Source organism: Melanaphis sacchari, unplaced genomic scaffold (genome assembly GCF_002803265.2).
Source record: "Melanaphis sacchari strain LSU unplaced genomic scaffold, SCAv2.0 Contig0_pilon_pilon, whole genome shotgun sequence".
In the NCBI taxonomy this organism is placed as follows: domain Eukaryota; kingdom Metazoa; phylum Arthropoda; class Insecta; order Hemiptera; family Aphididae; genus Melanaphis; species Melanaphis sacchari.
In genome coordinates, this window is record NW_020270366.1 from 1,217,827 (window position 1) to 1,242,521 (window position 24,695).

Sequence of the window (24,695 nt, forward strand, 5' to 3'; positions counted from 1 at the left end):
ACTCTTGAAGCGGGTCATCTTCGCTTTCGATTCAAATTTTCATACAATATTAATATTTCAATATGTCTTGTCCCATCCTATTTCGAAGTTTTAACATAATTCGATTAATTATACTGAATAAAATTTAGGTTAACATTCAGTGTAATCACATCAGTGTAAATTGGTATGCATAGAACTAATTGATGAGTAGATATTGTACATTTTATTGATAGTTGTACTTGTAAGATAGGAGAGAGGAATACAATTCCAAAGTTGCTCCCTCCTCTGTAGAATACCTGAATTTATCACTGTACATTAAACAGCTAAATTGCAGTAACTCGAAAAATTTGATAACTAAAAGTATTTCATAATATTTGGGTATTTTAACGTGAGTAGGATACACAATGTTTAGAAAACAATGATGGCATGGACTGTTTGATTGGCAAATTGTGGCAGACAAACTTATTACTGATAAACTGATTTGATTTCAAACTTATGTTACAATCAACGGTAATACTGTAGTTAGCCGATTGTTAACTGGTGACAAAATCTTGAATATAAAATACGTATCAAATAAAGTAGCGATTTCAAAAATGATGAAAATGATGAGTCCCGAAGAAAAATGTATTAAAATATTATTACGATTTACGGGAAATCAAGTAACGCCATCATTAAAAACTGTCAATTTTTCGAATCGCATACTATACATGGTATCTATGATATAAATATTATTATTATGTAAACTAGAGAGGTCAGGGATCGCAAAAAAAATATTATTCCCGATAATAAAAATCATCATATTTTTATTATGTTAGTGCGCCGTTCGTATAGACTGCGAGTCTAGTTGGTTGCGGTATTTCATCTGCTCAGGCATTCAATCTGATTCACATGTACGGCCAACGATTTATTACCTATTAATATTATTATGGAAACAATATTTTAGTCACCATGAAAATATTCTATTGTTTATGTACAATACTTCAAGCCATTATAATACAACGTTTATAAAGTATTTAATTTACATTATTATTTTTACGTTATTGCATCGTTTATTCGTTTTGATTAATATAATAATAATTGTTGTGACACGCACTATATGTATATTTTTATTATATAGATGATTTCGTACACATAATATATGTGTTAAATAATATAAATTATAAATTACTAGATGAATACCTACGTTCATTGGTGAATATATTTCATTGTTGCAAACAACAAACGTGGAAACGTGGCCATAGATATAACCTGAAAATGTATAATTTAATTAATAGCTACCTAGTAAAGCATATTTCGTTAATTGCAATTAATTAATTGAACAAAAATCGTTATTATATATTTTATGAATAAAATGTATGAAGTGACATATTAACAAAAATTATATACTGTGTTATATCATGAATCATAACATTTTTACAAAAATAGGAAATAGAAAAGCTAGCTTTAAAGATAAATGTATAATATGAGTTATCTGCAGTTATTCACTTCAAGGATGAATCAGTGTTTCTAATTTTATTGTTGTTGTTTTTAATAATCTATAATAATTATTAGTAGGAGGTATATGTTTTACTTATAAATGTTTGTAATATTAGTAAATATAATGTTTTAGGTATATATGTAATACTAAGAAGAAAAAAATAGTGATTCAAGATTTTAATTTTAACGTTAATAATTAATAATTATAAAACATTATTTTCAGTTTTTTTTCATCGATGGATTATAATATAGTATTAATTCAGTGTTTGATATTCTACTTTGAACAAAATGGTTACAAATAATATGTATAGATAATTTAGAAAAAATATTTAAGTGTATCTAGTTCACATAATATTATATAGATATTATATACATTTTAAGATGAATAGTTTCATTTATCAATATTATAATTTTATTATTATTATACATGTAATATTTATAAAGATTATTTTTAAATTATTTTTTACCAATCCACATACATTTACTTTTATGATCACTAAAATTATTTATAAGCTGAACATTTCTTTTTAAATACAATATACAGTAGACGCCGCTTATAAGACTCACGGATATAAGGTTCAGTTGCTTATTAGACTCAAAATTGTATGGAACGGTCCGGACATATCCAAATACATTAAAAAAAAATCGGTTTTAAGACTCAACACTTCGGTTATAAGACTCAAATTTCGTAAAATAAATAGTAGAAAATAAACTTTTTTGGTTATAATTTAGAAATAAATTAGTTTTGAAAAATGAAATAATATTCGTGTTGATTATTTCTAGTTTCTGTTGGTACCTTATAATGTATAATAATTTTTATTGCAGATAAAAGTTCACATTTATCGCAACGATAATTATAACGATTATAATTTTAGTTTTTTTTATCGGGATTATTAAATTTATTCAATAATAAAGTATGTAATATGTAATATGTGTTAATGTATTAAAATCAAAGCAAAATATGTAGTAAAATAAAATTTATAAATACGTAATTAATTTTTTTTTTCCACTTCGCCTATAAGATTCATTCGGTTATAAGACTCACTTTTGGTCGCATGATTTACTTTTATAATCAGCACAAAAAAAAATGTAACTTAAATCAAATCACAAATCAAAATTTATTATTGAAGTAGTGTCATTGGATGCCCCCTTCTATTACGTCCACATGCCTTGTAAATAATGTTAAAAAATTTACTTATTGTATCAAATTTATACAGATTGTAAATATATTGTTGTAATAAAAAATATAAAAAAAAAAAGACTCACTTTGTGCTGGTCCCAAAGTGAGTCTTATAAGCGGCGTCTACTGTATATTACAAATTGTGTGTGTTTTTTTATAATATGATAATTTTAAGATAACATTTAATTGTGTCCTGAAAATACTTTTAGGTTATCGGAGTTATGTCTGATCAATATTCTTAGATTATTCAAGTTGAGTCCCTTTCTTTAATTGTAATAATAATCATAAGAAGTCAATAAGTTAAAAATATTAAAAATAATAATAAATAAACATACTTTTTACCTAGAGATTAATTTTTTATCAACAGTTATAAAAAAATACTAAATAAAAAAAAATTAAAAGTTGTCATAATATAGGTATTAAAAATAATAATTTGGAAATTTCAAGTACATATTTATCTTATTATTTTTGGAAATCAAAATATTAAAAATTGTTTGTGGAGAAATAATTATTTTACGGGTAAATATCAAAACATACACTTCATTTTTCAGTCGAAATAATTTAATAATTAAGTATGAACTAATTGTGTGTCACCGGCTATATATGAAGTTGTGTTATTTTATCTATACTGACTTAAATCAAAGATATTAAGATAATAAGCTAGAATCGATTCAAACACATAAAAGTAGCATGGACTCAATTCATTATCACCGTAATTTTATAGTTATAGCAATTATTTAATAGGACATTTTTAATTTAATAATTTAAAATTTCTCGTTAAGCTGGTAGGTAATTGAAAAACCTGTTTTTAATTAAGTAAATTAAATTATAAGATTAAGATCGTTTACAATTAGTGAAAGATAAATAAATCATAATTATAGTAAAATACATAATGTAAAATTTAGATGTCTCTATTTAACGTGTAGTTTAATTCATGGATGCACGTGAAATTAAAATCTAAGTATGTAATCACGTGAATCAGTGAATTTTGTAATTAAATCACATGTTTATTATTATATATAGAATTTGATTTTTAATAGATTTAGTATCTTCAAATGGTTTTCTTGTTTCTACACGGCAGTGATCGGTAATTAATTATTTATTTTGTACCAGAACCTTCACAGAAAATTGATATTTTAGAATACAATTTTTTTCGACAGTAACCTATAGTGAAATCTAATCAAATTTTAAACACATCTAATATAATTTAAAACACATATTCAAAATTAATAACTAAAACACAATTTTATAAATTTCGCTTCAACAATTTTATAATATTAATATAAAAATAGATAAAATTAAAAAGATGATTTTTAATTTTAGTTATTTATTAATTTTGGACAAAAAGCATAATTTTAGCATATTATGCATGATTTAATAGATTAATATAATCGTGAAAATTAATTTATTACGATACATGTATTATATATTCTATGTTGTAATTAAATAAATCCTAAAACTGACTAGTTATGTCATTCTCGTCAAGATTTTCAATAGATACAATTTAAAACATTAAGTTCATTATTATTCATCGATTTATATTGTTGTGGTTGTCGCTAATGAACAACAATGTTATTTAATAAATATTTAACGTGAGAACGAATTTCTTCTTTTACATTAACCGTTTCATGTTATTAATGTTTCAAAATATCAACATTTTTACTAAGCACCATTTATTTTCTTTGATCTATAATTTTCTAGATATTTTTGATGTATTTTCATCTACTTCTATCAGTTCACATAGATAATATTATACATCTATTTATAAAAAGACGATCCGACATCGTATAAACCGAATTCAACCATATTTTACAATATTAAATGATTGGATTTTTGATATAATCTCATTGTTCTTGGTGCAAATGATACTGGTCATAATTGTGTACCAATAATATTTGAACTTATAGCTATATGATTGTTGTGTCAATGTCAATATTGACTAACAATCAGAAGTACACGATACACATTGACTTGAACCCAATTTTTTTTATACTTTTTTTATGTCTATTTTTAGTGCATTAAGTCTTTTTTTTAATGCCTCCTCCTTAATTTTCTTGTAATTTGATTCTATGATAGACATAAAATAATTAAATTCATCACTGGAACATAATAATATAGGCATTTAATTTAAAACCACCATTTTAGCCACGACTTGATGAATAATTTCAGTTTTTTTAAGACTGTGGCGAATTATTATTTCTTTCACTTATTTAATTATTATAACGACATCGTTTTTGAGATGAAACTGTGGAAGATAATATTTAGTTATGCTTTCTTTAATGCTTACAGAAGTGTTAGTTTGAGTGTTACATAGTTCTAAATTGTCGCTATTTAATTGTTTATTAATAAATTCATTGTTTCCTCTGTTATAAAAAAAATAAAATAATTATAATATTGTAAATAAAATAAATACATTTTAAAATAGATACCTAGTAAAGTAAAAATATGTCTAATTTTTAATTTATTATTTAAAATTAAATTGCTTAAAATTTCATATAATAAACAATAAGTCTTTATATTTATTTAGAAAATATGCTTTTATCAACAAATCATTTAAAAATAATAATTTATTCCAACAAATTTAAATGTTATTATTTGTATGTGAACATAGAGACGTTATTGAGTAACGAATTATTCCAATGGAAAATATTTATGAATAATTTTAATGCTATATTTAAAATTACATATACAAATATTAATTATTTGATATTCCGTTAGAAATCCATTCTCTAATCATAATATATTATTTAATACGTACCTTTGGTTTTATTACTTTCATGTTGATATTTAAATTACGAAATACTATTTCAGTTGTTATATTAACATATGATAATTCGTTATTAGAATTTTCATTGCATAAATCGCAGTAAGGTTTATTTCCTACACGTTTAGCGTAATTTCAAACCCAACTTTTAATCTTAGACACCGCAATTCGTTAGAAAGAAAATGTATCTTTTAATGTCGACAGTACACACTACGCATATACTAAGATAGTCTTATCGATTATTGAGACTTCCATAAATAACAGCAGTTTAAAAAAAAAAAAAAAAAGAGAGACAAAAATAAACTAATCAAGTCGTAGCTGATAGGCTGATCGTTTCGTATTGTTTGTAGAAAATGTTCACATTGTTATTGTGTGTATAGTATAAACGTTGTTCCATCCATTCCGTCTTCTTATAATAATACTGTTTATAAAACATTTATTTTTAGAATAATTGGTATAAATATTTTCAGTTTTTAGTTTTTTACGGAAATTATTGACATGTTATTTTTTTAAATATTATTTTATATTTTAAATACATGTGAATTAAGTTACTGGATTTTTATATTTTAAATACACGTGAACATAAACACTTGATCACGTGTATCTTAATTCATGTTAAAATTTGAGACCTCTAATTAAATTGTATTGTTAGCATACTTTATCATACGATATTATTTTGTAAATGGAAATATTCTATCAAAATTTATCATGATCCCGATTTGAATATGTTAAAACATTAAATAATTGCATAGAATACATGAAATATATAATATAATATTAAATTTGATTTTTTCATTCTAAAATATTATCATATAATTTATTTACTATCTATTCTTTTATTGGACAAAGGTTTATCATGCAATTATGGTTAAGGTTAATATGATAGTTATTAATATTGTGAAAATTATGTATGCGGATAAGTAGGTATATTATATAGCAGAATAAAGATACATATTTAACAACTATGATCTTATGATTAAGTCATATATTATTCATTGTATTATTTACCGTATGATGTATTTAATTATGTGTATTTACTATTTACGACTTACTAATGGTTATATCCATCATAATAATAGCAATAGATACAAATATAAAAGTAGAAGCGTGCAAAATTAAAACAAGTTTTTTAAATGAAATAAAATTTTTCATATTGTAATTAAATTTATTCATAATCATATTTCAATTGACAAAAAAATTACCAGATATTATTTATCTATGTAATTTTAATTATTATACCTAATTTGTCATAACAGTTGTTATCAACAATAATTATAATTTTCATCTCACAGTCTATGTTCTTTTTTCAATTATAGCAAGTCATTGTTTCTACCATAATTTATTTTAAATTATGTTGTTTGTAGTATAACTTAACAATAAAATTTAATATTGTAATAGTAGAATTTTTTTATATAATTTTTATGTAACTAGTCATCGCTATTAGATTGATAAAAATAAAACGAGTGATATTAATTGAATGAGCTCATTATCCAACGAACAACGTATTATAAAAGATCTCTGTAATAATTTTTTTTTTTTTTGCAAATTAAGTTATAAATAAGGATAAAGTCAAAAACAAAATTAAAACAATGAATTTGTGTTATGATATAATATGACAATATTAACAATACCTACCTTAATTTATTATTTTCTAATTAAAAATTATACATATATATATATATATATATATATATACTAACGATTTAATAAGCATATAGTAGATTAAATAATGCGCAGCTATAGCAACTATTGATTACAGTGAATATTAAAAAAATTTTAAAGATAATAATTCCATTTTTTTTTTAAATTATACAATTTGTTAATGATTTTTTTTTTTTACAATAAGCGTGTGAGTGAATTGTAAATATATAGCACATTAGCACACGTTGCCAAATAAAAAGAAGTTACACTTCTGAAGAAAGTGACACTTTTTTGCTTGGTATTAATTACTAAAAATTAATGAGATTTTAGTGCATTAACGAGTTAACCATTTCAGACAGGAGTTAAAAAGTAATTTTTATTGAAGTCCAAAAGATTAAAATAATAAATAAATGAAGTCCAGACAAAATACAATCTTTATCAAATCTTTATAACATAATCTACTTGAGATATTTTGTCTGACAACGGTCTAGTTTTCTGTTTTCCACGGTTTGGATTGGGACAACAGTCAGTTTTTGAGTTTCAATTATTTTAAAGATAATACCACTATAATTCTATAGTCATCTTTAAATATTATATTTTAATACAATTATAATATATTATATGCTAATATTTTATTTTACATACTGAATTTAATCTATAATTAAAATGCAATAAAGTAACGTACAATTGTACATTATTGCTTGAAAAACTTATGCACTCATGCAGTTGTATTGGTTTTAATATTTTAATTAATTATTAAAATGTAATATAATATTCTTTGGGATGGAAGGACAATAAGTGTACAAATATGATAAGGACTTAAAACATTTTCCCAGTCCTGAAATTCATACTTCGCAACCAATAATATTACACATAAAATCGTTGTTTATTTTCAATTTTATAAAAATGTCATATTAAATATACATGAATATTTACACAAGCGCTTAACGAAATGGATGTCTGATATACTCATGAGTCCGATCCGAACGAAAAGTCGTGGGACACAGGCGATCGGGACTCGGGCAGCGCGTACTGTTCGGCTAGTTGGTCAAGAACGCCACTTGTGCGCATTTGCCTGGGCGCCGTTCGGTAGCTGTTGGACAGCTTTGACGCCACGGGCTTGGACGCTGATGACGCAGTTCCAGTGCGCCTAGCCGTGGGTTTGGCGACCGCCTGGTTTAACGTTGGCGGTTCCGTTAGCGGTTCTTGGTGTTCCTCGAACGTCTGATACGAGTGATCGACGGTGGAGGTGTGAGCCGAACGTCCGTTTCCGGTTGTCAGTCGCCTATCACCAAAGTCCTGGACTGACTGGTACGATGCGGACGGACCCAATTCCGATGACTGCTCTACTGGCACGGCCATGAACGAACCAGACACCGGAGGAACCGACTTGTTTGGACGTGTTGCCGTGGCCGACGGACGGCGAGACGGTGCTGTCTGCTGTTGTCGGGGTGCGGGCGGTGCTGTCCATTCACCATCATCAAAATCGGAAGCGACCGATATCGACTGAGACTGTAATGGTTGTTGTTGTTTTTGTTGTGATCCGTACAACCCGACATCCGATTCGGGCCTGTTGTTGTTGTTCCGGAACAGCGGTTTCGTAGTAGGTTTGGTGGACGACGGTCTCTTGGCTGGTACCGGTGGTTCTTCGTCCCGTTCGTCTTGGTCTGGTCGCAACTCCACTAGCGTGGGTGATGGCACAGTTATGCCTTCACCCGACGGCTGGAAACCGTACTTGTTGGCTCCGTACTCGACGACGCGCAACTTGCCCGAGTCGTCCACATAACCGTATTTGCCCGTCACTTCACCAGTCACCGTCTTGGTTTCGATCTTGAACGATCCGTCCGAACCCTCGTACCCGTAAGTGTATGATCCATCTTCGTTGTGTCTATAAAGTATATAAAAAAATAAAACTATTTAAGTTACTGATCCCAAGGAATTACGCGCCAAATTAATATTTTTAGCTATTTTGTTTTGTCTTTTTGTGTTTTGTTTAACGCGTCAAGGTAAGAGTAGGACATCATACGCGGTTCTTTCTAATATAGTATTATCGTGTTGCAAAATTGAAGTAAGAATTGGATCCACATAACTCCCTCAACTTAGTTTATGATTTTGTACCTATACTAAAAGCATGAAAAATATACCTTGATGCTAAAATATTTCCGGTGTACGTATAATAATATGTATTCGTACATACTATAATACGTCATAATAATTTACTCTTGTGAGTAAATCTTGCAGTAGTTGTAAAATTGGATGAAAAAAAGATCACACGAAATAATAATTATTAATTGTTATGTTTATCGTAAAATTATTATTTTTATTGCGTGTTCTCAGATTTTCGTGCATAGTTTATACACGGTGAAACTTTGTACACGGCAACCGCCGCTCGTCCCAGAAATTTTACATAAAAATCACATTGTTTTGGAATTCCCAGGGTTATAATTTCCTTACAGGAAACATATATGTATTAGATAATTTTGTGTACGTGCAAGTGAGATTTGTAAACGTTGCGTCATTTCACGAGTATCAAATGCATATGTTATGAAGTGTTATGTTTTGAATTTTAATATTCACGGAAAATTAAATTTAAATTACAATTTAAAAATTAGTAGCTTACGATTTCTGATAAATATACTTTTTAATATTAACGAACTAATAAAATAAAATTATTATTTACAATGTTATCGTTTAAGCAGGTCATTTTACTTTATATTATCATCATAAATTTCAAGAAGAATTTATTTATGCAATAATATTATCTTTACGATATAACATTTACGATGAATAAACAGACTACTATCGTGACACATGTAACCGAGGGTATAAACGACGAGAAATTATGGAAGTTGTTATAATGATAACGAGCAAAAATATTTGGTTTTCAGTGATTTTATTTGTTTATTTTTATTGTTGTGTAATCTAAATTTGACCTTCCAAACTGTCTAGACTTTGAATCTTAACGAACTATTCCATTAATTCTTCTTTGAATAGCTTGTAATTTGTACTGTATCAGTTGATTAAACACAAAGTAGATATCCATAATATCGTATAATATCGAAATGTAATTAAATTTTTAAATAAAAAGCATCATAATAAGGAACAGATAATCTAATCTCAATTATAATATTCTCACACAATACTTCAGTGTATCGCTATTTGAAGCTATATTCATTTTATGATGATAACTTCGTCAATACTATGTGTAAGATCCCGATCTTAACAATCAAAAATAAGTTAGTTAAGCTTTTTTTCTGTTTTCTTAGTATAATTTGTGATATTTGAAAAAAAAATATCTATTTCTTGATAAGAGTGCACTTAAGTAAGTGACAATATTGTCATCTTGGTTATTCATCTAAAACTAAATTAGTTTTGAATCATTACGTAAACTTAAACTCACGATTTCCGCTTCGTTTAGAAAATTTAGTAAATTAAACTAATTATTATGTAACGAATAAGACTTATTTAGTAAGTCAATTGCTATGTATAATTTACGTCCTATATATTTTAAATAGTGATTAGTCTGTTTAAATTGAAATAAATAATAGGTATGTAAGTAGTAGGTAGTAATAAGTTATCAACTAGTAGAATTATAAAAGTTGTACTACATAATTAAATTAAATACAAGGTTAAAAATTATATCAATTTATGTAATTTATAAATAGTTTTAAAGATTTTTAAATCTTTTACTTTATAAATAATGAATTATTTATCATTTTTGTAAAATTTACTACGAAAAATAACACAAATTTATTCCACATTTATTTTCTAATAATATAATATTATAGTTAAATAAAGCTAGTTTCATATGTAAACCAAGTACTGCATAAACATTTTTAAATAAATAGAAAATTATTTTATTATAGTAAAGAGGATAAAATTTTACTTTCTATTTAACATTGAGTTAATATTTTTTTTAAATACACAGTTTTTAACAACTAAAACGGCAACTAGGCTCATTTAGACTGCAAAAATTATTAGTATTATGTAATTTTTTTTTTTTTTTTGAATAAGCATCATATATGTTATAAATAAAATGTGATTGTTGAAAGGGAAGAAATTGTTAAAAACATTAAATTTTAATTCGTCTTTTTTCATACAGAATAAAATATATAAGCTATATGGAAAATGATCTTAAGTATATGTATATTATATACCTACCTATAGTGTGCACTTGTAATTTAAAATATTATTCTTACTAACATGCAATATAACATACACTATAAAAATTGTATAATACGTCCCGTTTAGGTAATTTTGAATTAATTTTTAAAAACAATGTATGTTAACGTTAATTTATATTTTGATAATATTATAGTATGTGGAGCACATTACCTGTGGATCTGTTTAAGTATAGATACATCTTTACTTTTTTGCACCGATACTACAGATTGGTCGTTACCCTCATTGTAGTCTTCGGCATTTTGACCGTAGCATGTACATAAGCCCAACAGCACAATTATCTGCAAATTGAAAAAAAAAAAAAATGTTAAAAAAAAAAAACAAAACTTTAGTCAGTGCGTTCATTATTTTCAATACAAAAGGATGGCTAATATATATATATATATATTATTATAATATACGGCTGCCGATACGTGCTGCCGATGATGGTGCACAGGCGCCAGGTCAGACCTCCCGTGCGCGTGCACACCTGTTGATTAATTTCACAATTGTCTGATCGTGAGAATCGGTTGATGGCGAGGTCATACACCGCTGAGATTTTCAAAAGAATGACGATCGAGGTGGATAACCCACAACGAGCCTTAGGACGCTTTTGTCAAATGCGATCACAAAACGCGTGTTAGAAAAATAATGTAACATACAAATCGTTAAATATATAGTGAATGACTCCTCCAAAGTTTCAGTAAAACTTTTAGTATAATATATTTATCTCGCTATTTCGTATTTAAACACGTCTTGTCAGGTGGTGGTTTTTTCCCCGATTTTAATTTATATGATATATGCAAGATTATAAGTATATATTGTACATTGAACGTAAACAAGAATATTAGTGAAACTGTTTTGTGCACTAACATATTGGAGCGTAATGAAAAATAAAAAAAATTTCATACCTATAAAATACATCATATTATGAATATCAACATTTTAAACAAAATCCATACAAAAATTAGTTGTTTATTCATTATGAACTGTTAATAATAAAAAAAAAAAATAAGTCCCTGCGACGATTTGCTGGTACATATTTATTTAATATTATGTACCCTATATTTAAATAACCAAGTCGTTTAATACTGTAAAAAATAAAATCAATATCCTGAGTAGTTATATAATATAAGTATAATATTACGTGGTATAACTGAACACAATGAAATAATATTTGCATACCGTACTTACCACTGATCTGACTAGCATCATGGTTCTGGTTGTTCTCTTACAATAAACTGGCGAATAAATATAATATCTACACTTAAAAGGTCTTAAACAAGTAACCCCTCCAAAAGACACGTAAGGGTGACGCCAAGGCCGGTCGGATACCGTCGTATGTAGTGATTTTTTGTTCTTTGCCTTTCACCATAAACCCTCTGCAATCAAACGAGTTGTTTTTGTCTCCTCAAAGAATAGCTAAATTTAATGCAAAAAAAAAACAGTAATAACAACACACTATAATGATTGCCGCTTAAAATCCATCTGTATAAATATTTATGTGTTCTATTTTTAATGCAATGATGATGATAATATATTATATATTATAAGTATTAATGTACTATAGAGTTTTGGAACATTCGAGATGAATGTCAAGGATGGGTGTTGTCCGCGCTTTCGTTTCAATGCCGAAACGCCCTGGGGAAAAAGCGTTTAGACTAGTTAAAGATAATTTTTTTTTTGCATATTTTGTTATTTTCGATTCACCGAACAAAGCTTATCAAGGCAAACGACAAAACGGTTCAAAAACTGACAACGCCTTTAACGCGTGCGTCAGTTCCTGGTCTACGAGCGAGCACGTTATTGTAATTTGAGGATTGTGCGCGTGTAAGTGTATTAAGTCCACATCACCGTGACGTATAGAGTTAAATACAATATAATTATTCGAATTGTTGGTAATTCGTGTTACCAACACTTTGTTTACACCTACGTGTTAAATACATCATACTCGACACGGCATGGTACAATAGTGTACACCCTGCTTTATAATAATTAATTATTATTATATTCTGTACGGACTGACGTCGACGTCGTATAATAGTACATGGTATAGTTGGGTATACCGTGGGTCGGGTAATTGGGTTACCATAATTATATTACAAGCGAACGATAAACCGAACGCTGTAGCAAATATTATAACGTGTAATTAAGGCAACAAAGATTATTTTTATTGATTTTTATATATAAAAAAAAACTTATAAAATACTTAGAATATAATATAAAAATAGTGAAAAAAAAACCGTACACAAAACTAATAATGATAAGTACAATATTACACTTTATTCGATGTTATCGCGACGATCGCCTTTGACCACTCGTCCACGATCACTTTCCCGTGTACGAGATGGAGAACGATCCGGATGCGGGATCAAAGTTGTGCACGGACGGATGAGTCTGGAACTGATTGAAGTCAGGCCTGACTTTCTGCTGTGCACTGCCAGAGAACCACTGCTGTTGTTGCCTGGGTGCTACGGGTGCGGCTTGCTGCAGGGATCGCAGTTGCTGCTGCTGTTGCTGTTGGTGGTGTTGCAGTTGCTGCTGGTGGTGTTGTTGCTGTTGCTGGTGGTGACTGAGCTGTTGATTGTCCGACGACGTTTTGTAGTACACGCTCGGGTCCTCACGGTACTGTCCGTCGTCGTAATCGTCCTGCGACGAAGATGGGTCCTTGTGCAGGTCATTGGAGTCGACGCCTAAAACGGGTGGCGGTACGGTGATGTCGGTGCCGACTGGCTCAAAGCCGCGAGCGGACGCGCCATACTCGACGGTCCGAAGTTTGCCCGTCTCGTCCACGTAACCGTACTTGCCATACACTTCACCTGACGGATATTTGGTCTCGATCTTGTACGTGCCGTCCGCGTTTTCGTAACCATAGCTATACGAACCATCTTCGTTCTGCCGGTTCACCTGTTTCAGGATTGGTATGACCGTGTGGTGACCGGCCGGCGTGGCAAGTGCGCCGCACGCACAGAAAGCCGCTAGCGCCTGCGATTCGAAACAAACAAAAAACAACACGTGAAATGGGTGTCCACGGAGTGTACAGATGTGTCAACGCGTAGGGTGAATGATTTACGTCGCTCGGTATTGTTAGGTAGGTAAAAAAAAATGTAATATAATGTTGATAAAACTATGCACCGTATGTTAGGCAACATCAATTAATATTTTTAGTGGGGCACATTTGAAGTTTACTTTGGGAGCTAAATTAATATTTATGTCTATCTATATAAATTAAAGGCAAAATTAAGACTATAATGAAAACCTTAACATAAAAAAAAAAATAAATAAAAAAAATTTAATCTAAACAATTAATTTTTTATTTGGGGAGCAAAATAAATTTCATGGAATGTCCACCATTAGTTCACCCATATACCGTTCATATAAAAAAAAAAAAAACAGGTATCATATAAGTACGTAATAACGTCATAACCTTAACTTCATGCGCGTGTTATTGGGCTTATTTTGGTATGTGTTTAATATGAAATTTATTATAGGGGTAGCAAGTACGAACATTTTAATCAGAATCAAAACGGTATTTAAATGAGAACATATCCCTCTTCGTTTTATTGTAAGATTTATATTATTATCATTATATTAAGTATAAATATCTTAATTGTGTAAAATATCTAAAGCGATCTAATCTGCACCATGAGTTATGACATTATAATTAAAACATTATCTGAGTCACAATGCAAGTTCAGGATTTTTTTTAAACATGTAATGCCTAGATATTGAATGATCATTTTTGTTCGTGAATAAAAAAGACGAAGTCCACACGTGTTCTAAACTGAAACACGTACGTATATAATACGAAAAATGACAAAAAAAAATATGTCTCGTATAATAGGTATAGATATTATATAAAAATAGGCGTATGAAGATTGGGGTATCATCTGTGTTAATTGTATTACTCCGACTGTATATTTAATACTCGAAAAATGAATATAAAACTTTTTTTATTTTTATTTTACAATTTAATATACACAATCTGTACAACACAGCACAATAAGTATATGTGATATTACAATAATAACATGAATATTTTGAATTAAGAAATCACCCATTGGTGACATTTGGCTGGGAATTAACGATATCTAGAGTCTAGAACTCGTTTTTTTTTTTTTTATAGAAATTGAAAACAAAATAATAAACTGATATTTGTAGTCATTGAAATAATATCATCGATATATTTTTTTATAATATTCTCATACAGTGTATATTATGTAATTTATAAGTATACTCGTACTTAAATAAATATTATAGGTACTTAACTGTTGTGCTGACATTTTTGTTATCTATAGAAATCGAATAAAAATATGTACCTACGTTATATAAAAACGTTGACTATTATAATACTGAAAGGTATAATTACAAATATAACGATTATTTATTAATTTATTGTTTTATTCATATCAAAATATAATATATTATATTAAAAACATCTGAGAACAATAAATATCTCAGATATTTATAATAATACATAATAATATAAACCATTAAAAATTCATGGAATATAAGTAACCTTCGAAACGAGAAAAGTTCAAAAGCCTTGAAATAAGGTGTATATGAAAAAAAAAATGTACGTTAAATAAATTAAAATGAGACAGAATTAAAACAATTTTTTTATTAAATCACGTCGAATATTAAATCGATAAATTCGTTTTATTAATCGGAGATTGAGATAAATTGGTATTATCTTAAATAATAATATACTCACAGTGAATACTTTGAAGTGGTTCATTATGATGTCTCTATTTGATGTGCGTACGATCAAGTTGAACGTCTTCATCGGCAATGGAACGGAATTGATTCGTGGTTAAATAGCCATCGTACGTTTTCTCCACCCATTGTCCATCGCAAAAAATATGATACGACCTCTACCGATCGAACATCAACTCGTTTTTTTTTTGTTCATGATGTAGCATAGGTACACACGAGGGAGGTATTTCATTAATCTATTCGGGTTTATGTTAGCCTTGAGGGAATTAAAAACAAATGTATACCAAGAATGTGTGTGTTATATAATTAGTAATTTACTATTTGTATCACTCCACATTACTTGCACTATTTATTATAGGTATACGAGTACAACGATTTTGTTTAAAATAATATTATACAAAATGAATAAAATAAATAATGACTAATCGAAATACCAAATGGATAGGCGGGCACAAACGGTTTCGAACGCTTCCTCAATACATTTACTTTAATGATTATACTATCAAACATATATTTAATTTAATGTGCTATGGTTTGAATTGTATTCATGAAATAAATAAATATTAAAAACGACTTCTCCGTCAGAAATCTTTGAAATTTAATATGCATTTGAAAAAGTTCCGGAATAAAAATATTCATTCAACTTAAATAAATAGATTTAAATATGTTTATTTAAAATTGGTAATTGTAGATTTAAAACTTAATTATCTAAAAAATAAAATAAAATTCATTTTCTTGAATTCATTAGCATGAATATAAAAAGTATTTTAATTTAACCAAATTATGATGATTAGGTAATAATTTTTTTGTATACCGATCTTCAATAAATAAATTCAATTAAAACGTTAAAATATTTTTTATTATAAAAAGAATAATGTAGTCGAGTTTTATTCTAACACCTAAACTTTTAAACTGATTTTTCTTTTTAAACTGCAATATTTTATATTTTATACAAAATCTCTGTAAAGATGTTTGCCTGAGTACGTACGTTTTTTAAGTATATCAATGATGAATTTGACTATATTTTTATATTTGCTTTATAAACTTTATAAAATATTACATACAATTGTCTTTATGTGATAAATTGTATCTTAGATCTAAAATAATTGATTTAAAAAATTGAATAACGCATACAGGAAGAGCCTCGTTTTTAATTTATCATATTTAAACTATTAACAATACAGTATAAAATATTAATAAACATATATATTTCATTAATAGCTGGTGTATATCTATATCATATTTGTTTGTATTTAATCGAAACGATATTGAATTTTAGTGACTTATACTCATATAATATATTATGATTTTAAGATTTTTTCACCTTTAAATGGCGTAATATGTCACAAGCTTAAGATACAATAATGTATACGTCATAATATGTGAGTTTATTGTAGGATTTACGCAGCTACGTACAATACATTTATATCCAAAATGTGTATACAGTATACACTTGTATAACTTTCACTTTTTGATGAAAGAAATGCATTAAAATAATATCGAATGCAAACCTCATATTATTATGTTGGTTTTATAGACGTCCAATGAATGATAATCAGTCAGAAAGTATTTGCTCATGTTAGAGAAGAAACATGATAAATATTATATTGATTAAAATTATACGTAATACTAAAATTAATAAGCAACATTTATTGCTAGGAAACTATTTATATTTAACATACGCATTTTGAGTTTTTTTTTTTTTTTTTGATTTTGTTAATAAGATTTGTGGTTTAAATAAACAATGGCTCAAAACACAATACAAAACCAGCTATTATATAAATCTTCATCATCAAATCCAGATAAAAATGTCGAACAGAATCGTTCCAGTCACCAAAGCGTATACAATTCGACATCAAGTTTAAAGAGAGAACTAAACGGTCGCAATGAATTAAATACTAAAAATCACAAAAAGATAATATCTGCTGAAATGTTACTACAATATTCAAAAGAAATAACGAATAAAAAAGAATTCATGAATAATAAAAAAATTAGAAAATTTACACAGCAGGATTTAGAAATATTAAAAATATTTACATCACCAGAATGGTCGAAAAAATCATTTTATACATTTACTAAATCCATAGTAAATTCAATGGTTAACGATGATAATATTCCGTTAAACACGGAATCAGAAAATATATTAGATAAAACTTATAAAAACGAAGCAGAAGTAATAGAATATCTAGATAATATACAAGAAATTACCGATCAAGATACTGAAGAAACCGATTATGTCGAAGAAAAACGATACCTTCCTAATGAATCGTTTAATAGTGTCCAGATATTCGAAGAAGAAGAAAAAGAATTAGAAAACCATCAGGAAAATATAACTGAAAGTATGGTAGAGAATCAAATTGGTAGAGAATCGTTCGAGGTGTCCAGTTTTAATAGTAAAACTCAACACGAACTTAACATGTCTTTTGAAACAAATAACGATATAGCTAACGATTTTGGATCTCGACTATCACGTACAATCTCTAATGTTGATGAATTGAACAAATCATTAAAAGTTGATATCGACAATTTTACTTATAATAAAGAAAATGTAAATGAAAACCAAAGTGGCAATGAGCATGAATTCGAATGCTGTTCTTATAAGTATAAATGCTTCAATATTATATTACACAATATTAAATACCATATTGTTTTAAATTCTGAGTGATTTTTAAAAATATGGGTGGTTTCTGGTAGCAAGTTTGATCTTGTTAATACTTTAAGGGGGTAAAAAGCAAAAAATTCTTAAAAGTACATTTTATAATTATTAAGAAAAACAAAAAATAAAAATAAGGAAAACGGGGATATTTACGTAAATCCAATTTCCGGTAAAATTGATTTTGTTTTTTTTTATGTATCTCGAAAATGAATTATTTTAGATATTAGAAATTTTCATCGAATGTTTGTATCATCATATATATATTTTTTTATGATAAAATTTTCAAAATATTTTAATTACTTGTATTTTTGAGCTATTTATAGACATGAACATTTTTCATTTCTTTAAGTTTTTGTAGAAATATCGATCGACAATTATTCGCTGATTAAAAATACTTGAAAATTGAATACAAGATTCCACATATTTTTTTTTTATCAGTATTTAAGTATTAAAAATAAATAGGTACATTTTTTTTTTTAAATGCACTTGAAGTTAGAATTTTAATAGAATTTGTCAAATCACAAAAAATTTCAAATTATTTTATAGTTAAAAATTCATAAAAAAAACTTTTTTTTATATCCAAGTTTTAAAAATTTAATATAAACATTAAACTAAAATCATAAAATGTAATACATAAAGGCAGTTATTTTTATAGACATTTTAAGTTAAAATTTGGACGTAATCACTTATTTAAATTATAAATAATGATGTTAATTATTTTATTATAATTTATAAACATTATTTGTAAAACTCAAGACCTTCACATTTGTTATATTATTATACATTTTAGTATTTTACTATACGCAATGACATTTTTGATTTCTTTAAAGGTATAATTTTCTATTTTTTTCCGATTTACGGTATTTACAAAAAAATATTATGCAATCTTAAGTTATATAATGTGTTATGATAATTAAATAACAATAACATAATTATTAAATGCAATATTTTTGGAAAAAAATGTTATGAACACACTATTAATTATAATACCAAAAGTAAAATAAATGACTTTAATAGCTATACATAATCATAATAAAAAAAAAGCAGATACTAAGTAATATAGGCTGACAGACTGTTTCCGTTCAAAATTTTTTATTTCATATATAATGATATACATTTGAATTTAAATTTAATGCACCTATAATAGTATTTTAATTCTTAATATATAGTAAAGTGGTAATTATTCAACTATTTTTTTTTTTTTTTAGTAATTAATTAAATTTTTAGATATATTTATTTTCATTAGATTTAAAATTAACTCACTGGGATGGATAATTCATAAGATTATTCTATTTAATTTAATTAATAAATATTTAATGTTTATCAGGTATTAAAATCATTTTACTAGGGAATTCTAGTCTTGCATATAATGTTTCTTGTAAAAATAATTATTTATTTTGATTTGGGTATAGAGAATATTTTGAAGAACAAGAAGTTTCACTAAATATTAATTCCGTGGTGTCCACTTCCAACTTGTCAGCCAAAGAAGTATGGAACGATGTTGCTTTTATGCAGAATTTTAATTTTGATGACTTTAGTGATAGCTGTAATCATCATAAAATTTCAGTATTTGTGTAGTTTATGAATCTAATATTATGTTTTAGATGGTTCTGAAATAGTTGATTCGTCGCCCACGGGGTCATTAAACACTGATGCCATGACTCGAATAATTCGTCAAAACAAATCACGTACATTTACACTCTCATATTAATAGTATTAACAAATGTTTATTGTAGTCGTGATTTATCTAGGTAACTACATGACTGAAAAGCAAATGAGTAATGAGTCAGCATATAAAGAAGCCATGGAACTGATATTAGAAGAAACTAAAGTATCACTGGGACAACTTTTAATTGAGGGTTTGTACTTCGTGTCAAAAAGACATCGTCAAGATTCATTTAAATGTTTAGGCAAATGGTTGTTGATTCAAGCTGATATTAGAGATGAGAATAAAACTGAAGAAGAGTCTGTGTTGAGTTTCGAAAAATGAAACAATTAACATAAAACTTAAGGTTATGAAAAAAGTTCTATAATTAAACTCTAATGGCAGACTGTCATAATTTTTTAATAAAAAGAATAAATATAATATGTCCAATAATTGTCCATACTATAATATTATACTTAAGCAATATAAACGGTTTTTAAATATGGCTTACATTATAATTTGAAAGCATAAACCAAATATGAACCATAATGTTTAAAAATATGTATGAATTAAGAATACTATGTTTTAACAAGTAACTTGAATACTAATAAAAGTGTAAGTACGTATATATACAACAAAGTTGTTTTAATGCTTAAATGTTTTGTCATCGGATGTCATAAGACACAATATTTTTATTTATTTATTTAAACTATATTATTAAAAATTGTATTAAAACAGATATTTTTAAAATTAGATCTTTGTTTTCTGTAGTTATAATTATTAAACTTGTATATAATATATGCATTTTTTAGTAAAATTCACCCACGACTTTATAATTTAAATCTGTAAATTCACTCATGCTCATTATACCAAATTGTATATTTTGTACAAAAAAAAAAAAAATATGAAATTAATTATAATAAGAAGGTAAATTGAATATGGCCCGGTTCAATATAAATTATTGGTCATGGTATGGTATTTTATGATATGCAAAATTAATATTATGATATCATTATACTACAATAAATTATAATGCTAGGTAATTAAAAACTCTGTAATATCTGGTAATTGCGATAATTCATACATAGTTTTTCAACATTTTAATTTTTAGAGTTAATACGATTTGGTTACTTAATTGGTTATTTTAACAATGATATACATTAAATATATTGTATCTAAAGGTCGATTATCAAGCTTAATTTTTGATAATTTCAATTAAATTACATTTTTTTTTTTTTGTAAATATTAAAATAATTGTGTATACCTACGTTTTCTTATTTAAATATTGAAATTTAAGTTTTATGTTAAATTAAATTATATTTTAAAAATAAGTGTTAAATAATTATTATTTAACACTTAATATTAATATCATCATTGATATATTGAAACACATGGATAAATCAATTTATAAAATGTTATTAAAAACGACATGTACCTTCTTTTAGATTTTTAACGAATCAATGAATATATTAATTTAACAATGATGTGTGTTTTTATTAAATTTTTTTTTGTGCCTATCATCACCTTTTGGTGTAATAAAAACGCTTTAATTTTCATTTTTCAACTATAAAGATGTTTTCTGATAGTAAATAAGATCTTATTGGTACTTTAGAGGGTTAAAAGCAAAAATTTTCCATTACTTATTTATAACAACCATGGTTAAGATTTTTATGTATTTACATATTTTTTTTATTTTAATTAAAATTTATTGGTTGTCAGGCTTATTCTTAATTAAATAAAAAAAATATTTTTCGAATATTTAGATTTTTGAGAATCTTATACATTTTAAATGGTATTTATTTAAATAACGTCTATAACTATTGAGTTATTTGTCAAATTGTACTATTTTTTTTTTTTTTTTATTAGTATAAATATACTATTTATACTTATCTTGGTCAGAAGACCATTAGGATTACTTACATATTTTATTTTTTTGCTTTTCATTATTATGACGTGAGTTGTCGTATAGATATTACGTAGATACACACATTTATACTAATTAATATTAGTGGTTTCAAACAGAGAACTGTAGTCGATATAAATCTATTGTTCGTTCCAATCGTCGGTCATTTTTTTTAAAATTTGAAAGAACATACTCGTATTATTGTAAAATGTAATATTATATTTAATTTAAAAATAACTAATTATAATAAGCTAGTTGTTCCCGTGCACTTTGGTGTTTGTATAAAATGTATTTATGTTAAATTTGGTTGATTTGATTACTTATGTTTACATATTATAGTTTAATGCGTGTAGATAAATAATAATTTTGGTTTACTGATTTTATGCATAGATGATATTTTTAACATATCAAATAGTATATAGCTGTCCCGCTCAGCGTTGTTCGAGTAATTTTTTTTTTTTGACCATTTAAAAGTAGCATCTTTCAAAAATTATTTTTTGCAAGAAGGGGCGGTATCGTATTATTAGACTTTTCTTTTTAAAAGTAATTTAATTATTCAATTTTACGATCAGGGTCATGGATGTATAAACTATTTTCTGAATTTACACGGGAGCAAGCAACATAGAGGTTATTCTCGTACACTTCGTTGCTCATTAAAATTACGCCTTTTATGTGGTTTAAACTTAGTTAAATCTGTTATTTATACTCGTCATTCACAAACGACATGGTACCTATTTTATACCTATATATGCATATATGCCAATTCATTTAAAAATGTATATATCTTTGTATTTCGGTTCTTTATCAATTTCACTATCAAATCGTTAATATTTTTAACAGATTTTTATAATCATTATTTTAAAAATTTAAGTTTATATAATATTGAAAATTATTTTGGCTGCATTAAGTTTGACTTCATTTAGGATACAGTGTTTTACCATTTTTCGCAATAAATTTAAATTCAATTTTTTTGGACAAATGGTGCTATTGAAATACTTATATTTTATTTCGGTTAGTGTTAGATTATTAAACTATGCTTAAAATTTGCTCCATTAAGTGCTAAAACCGCACGACGTTCGAATGCGTGGTTTCCAAAATCATTAGCATCTAAGATTCATACATATATTATTCAAGACAAATCTATTTCAAAACTTCCTATAATCAAATTGAAGTACCACTTTCCTGACCAAATTGTAAATCTAAACTATCTAAGGACCCTCCAAACCACAGAATAAATTTAATTAAAACCAGTTTAGCCGAACGAATAATTATTTAATTCTTTACTGAGAACTGATACATTTTGAAATGTATATTTAAACTCTTAAACTTATTAGAACAATAAAAAAGAAATGTTAACGTAAATTAATATTGAACATTTTAAATTTTAATTATATTTTAAAAGTTTTCCAACTCTATATAACAGTTATACATTTTTTTTAATGAAATATTGTCTCTAGAAACAAATTTCGTTTGAGTTTTCTAATTTATTAGAGCTCAATTGGTTTTGTCTAATCAACAAACTACTTAAACATTTTTAAATAAATAATGTATATTTGTACTTCACATGATAAATTTTTAAAACAAATGTAACTTTCAAAAATGATTTTTGGTGTAAAAAAAATATTATATTGAATATGTATATTAAAATTTACTAAAAAGGTGAGGTTAGTTTAATACATAATATATTATTATTATTTATTAATTGAGTGCATAATTTTACTAAGAATACGACCATCAATTTCAATTAAGACAGACGGAAATCGGCTGGTTTCAGATTTTATTTTACAGTAGATTTAAATAAATATAATTTGAGCTGAAAAACTTATATTGTAGGTATTATAATGGTTCAAACTATTAATTGGCACAATAATTTTGTATTGGCTTATACTATCATGTTAACATTAAACAATATTACAAATTATTTATATATAGCGTTTATACAGTAGCTATATAGTCTCTTAAACTTATCTGTATTTGAGGGCAATATTGTATTACTGATATTATGCCACTTGGGATACAATCAGATTTATGTGAATTGGATGCCAGAGAGGTCCAGAGAAATATCCAGATTTAGGTCAAGTGTGACAACTTCTTTAGTATACTCGTATTTATCGGTCGGTTAAATATGACAAGTACTCTAAGGAATATGTTGACTCTTAACAATCATCATAACATGATATATTATTAGAATCGACGATGGTGGACAATCAAAAAGATATGCACGAGACATTTTATCTAAACGCTAAAAACACATTTTTCTTTCTCATTGCTTTTCAAAAACTCAAAAACATGGTCTATGATTTGCGATTCATCTATTGTATCATGACGATGTACCATTTTAACTATGGACGAGCTGATATAGAACTGATACATTTTTTATTCCAAAACTGATAATTAAATTGATATTGTAAAAATAAAAACCATATAAATAGGTAATGGAAAAATAGCATGATAATCAACTAAAAAAAATATTTCGAATGCGATTGTTATTTGTTTATACTTCATAAATATTAAATTAAATAAATGTTATTCTAGCCAATATTTATCATTTAATTACTATAATATTTTCTAACA

The 24,695-nt window shown here is 26.6% G+C and overlaps 3 protein-coding genes across 4 annotated transcripts; 1 reads left to right on the plus strand and 2 right to left on the minus strand.

Annotated features, from left to right (window-relative positions):
• Positions 1–7,902: 7,902 nt before the first annotated feature.
• On the minus strand, positions 7,903–12,496 carry LOC112597741. 2 transcript variants are annotated; one of them, XM_025343934.1, is made up of 3 exons: positions 12,396–12,496; positions 11,376–11,503; positions 7,903–8,928 (listed from the first exon to the last, which is right to left on the minus strand). In XM_025343934.1, exons 1-3 carry the CDS (start codon positions 12,414–12,416, stop codon positions 8,010–8,012), a joined length of 1,068 nt encoding a protein of 355 aa, XP_025199719.1. In that variant the 5' UTR covers positions 12,417–12,496; the 3' UTR covers positions 7,903–8,009. The 2 variants fall into 2 exon arrangements, with proteins under 2 accessions (XP_025199719.1, XP_025199713.1); XM_025343928.1 differs by having other exon boundaries at positions 12,387–12,439.
• Positions 12,497–13,409: 913 nt separating this feature from the next.
• On the minus strand, positions 13,410–16,022 carry LOC112593209 (cuticle protein 3-like). Its single transcript, XM_025337562.1, has 2 exons — positions 15,916–16,022; positions 13,410–14,186 (listed from the first exon to the last, which is right to left on the minus strand). Exons 1-2 carry the CDS (start codon positions 15,985–15,987, stop codon positions 13,530–13,532), a joined length of 729 nt encoding a protein of 242 aa, XP_025193347.1. The 5' UTR covers positions 15,988–16,022; the 3' UTR covers positions 13,410–13,529.
• A 1,639-nt stretch (positions 16,023–17,661) lies between these two features.
• On the plus strand, positions 17,662–20,563 carry LOC112598186 (putative uncharacterized protein DDB_G0293878). The gene is made up of 4 exons (XM_025344583.1): positions 17,662–18,518; positions 19,986–20,119; positions 20,178–20,261; positions 20,325–20,563. The coding sequence occupies exons 1-4, from the start codon at positions 17,662–17,664 to the stop codon at positions 20,561–20,563; spliced, it is 1,314 nt and encodes a 437-aa protein (XP_025200368.1).
• Positions 20,564–24,695: the final 4,132 nt, after the last annotated feature.

Bases quoted from the DNA above. Each gene is read 5' to 3' on its own strand.
- LOC112597741 (XM_025343928.1), bottom strand. From the start codon at position 12,416: ATGATGCTAGTCAGATCAGTGGTAAGTACG. The intron at 11,504-12,386 runs GTATGCAAATAT...TTCAATTTGCAG, and splicing joins TCAGATCAGTGGTAAGTACG to ATAATTGTGCTGTTGGGCTT. The intron at 8,929-11,375 runs GTAATGTGCTCC...TATACTTTATAG, and splicing joins ATACTTAAACAGATCCACAG to ACACAACGAAGATGGATCAT.
- LOC112598186 (XM_025344583.1), top strand. From the start codon at position 17,662: ATGGCTCAAAACACAATACAAAACCAGCTATTATATAAATCTTCATCA. The intron at 18,519-19,985 runs GTATAAATGCTT...ATTTGGGTATAG, and splicing joins TTCGAATGCTGTTCTTATAA to AGAATATTTTGAAGAACAAG. The intron at 20,262-20,324 runs GTACATTTACAC...TGATTTATCTAG, and splicing joins AATTCGTCAAAACAAATCAC to GTAACTACATGACTGAAAAG.
- LOC112593209 (XM_025337562.1), bottom strand. From the start codon at position 15,987: ATGAAGACGTTCAACTTGATCGTACGCACATCAAATAGAGACATCATA. The intron at 14,187-15,915 runs GTGAGTATATTA...TTCGAATCGCAG, and splicing joins ACCACTTCAAAGTATTCACT to GCGCTAGCGGCTTTCTGTGC.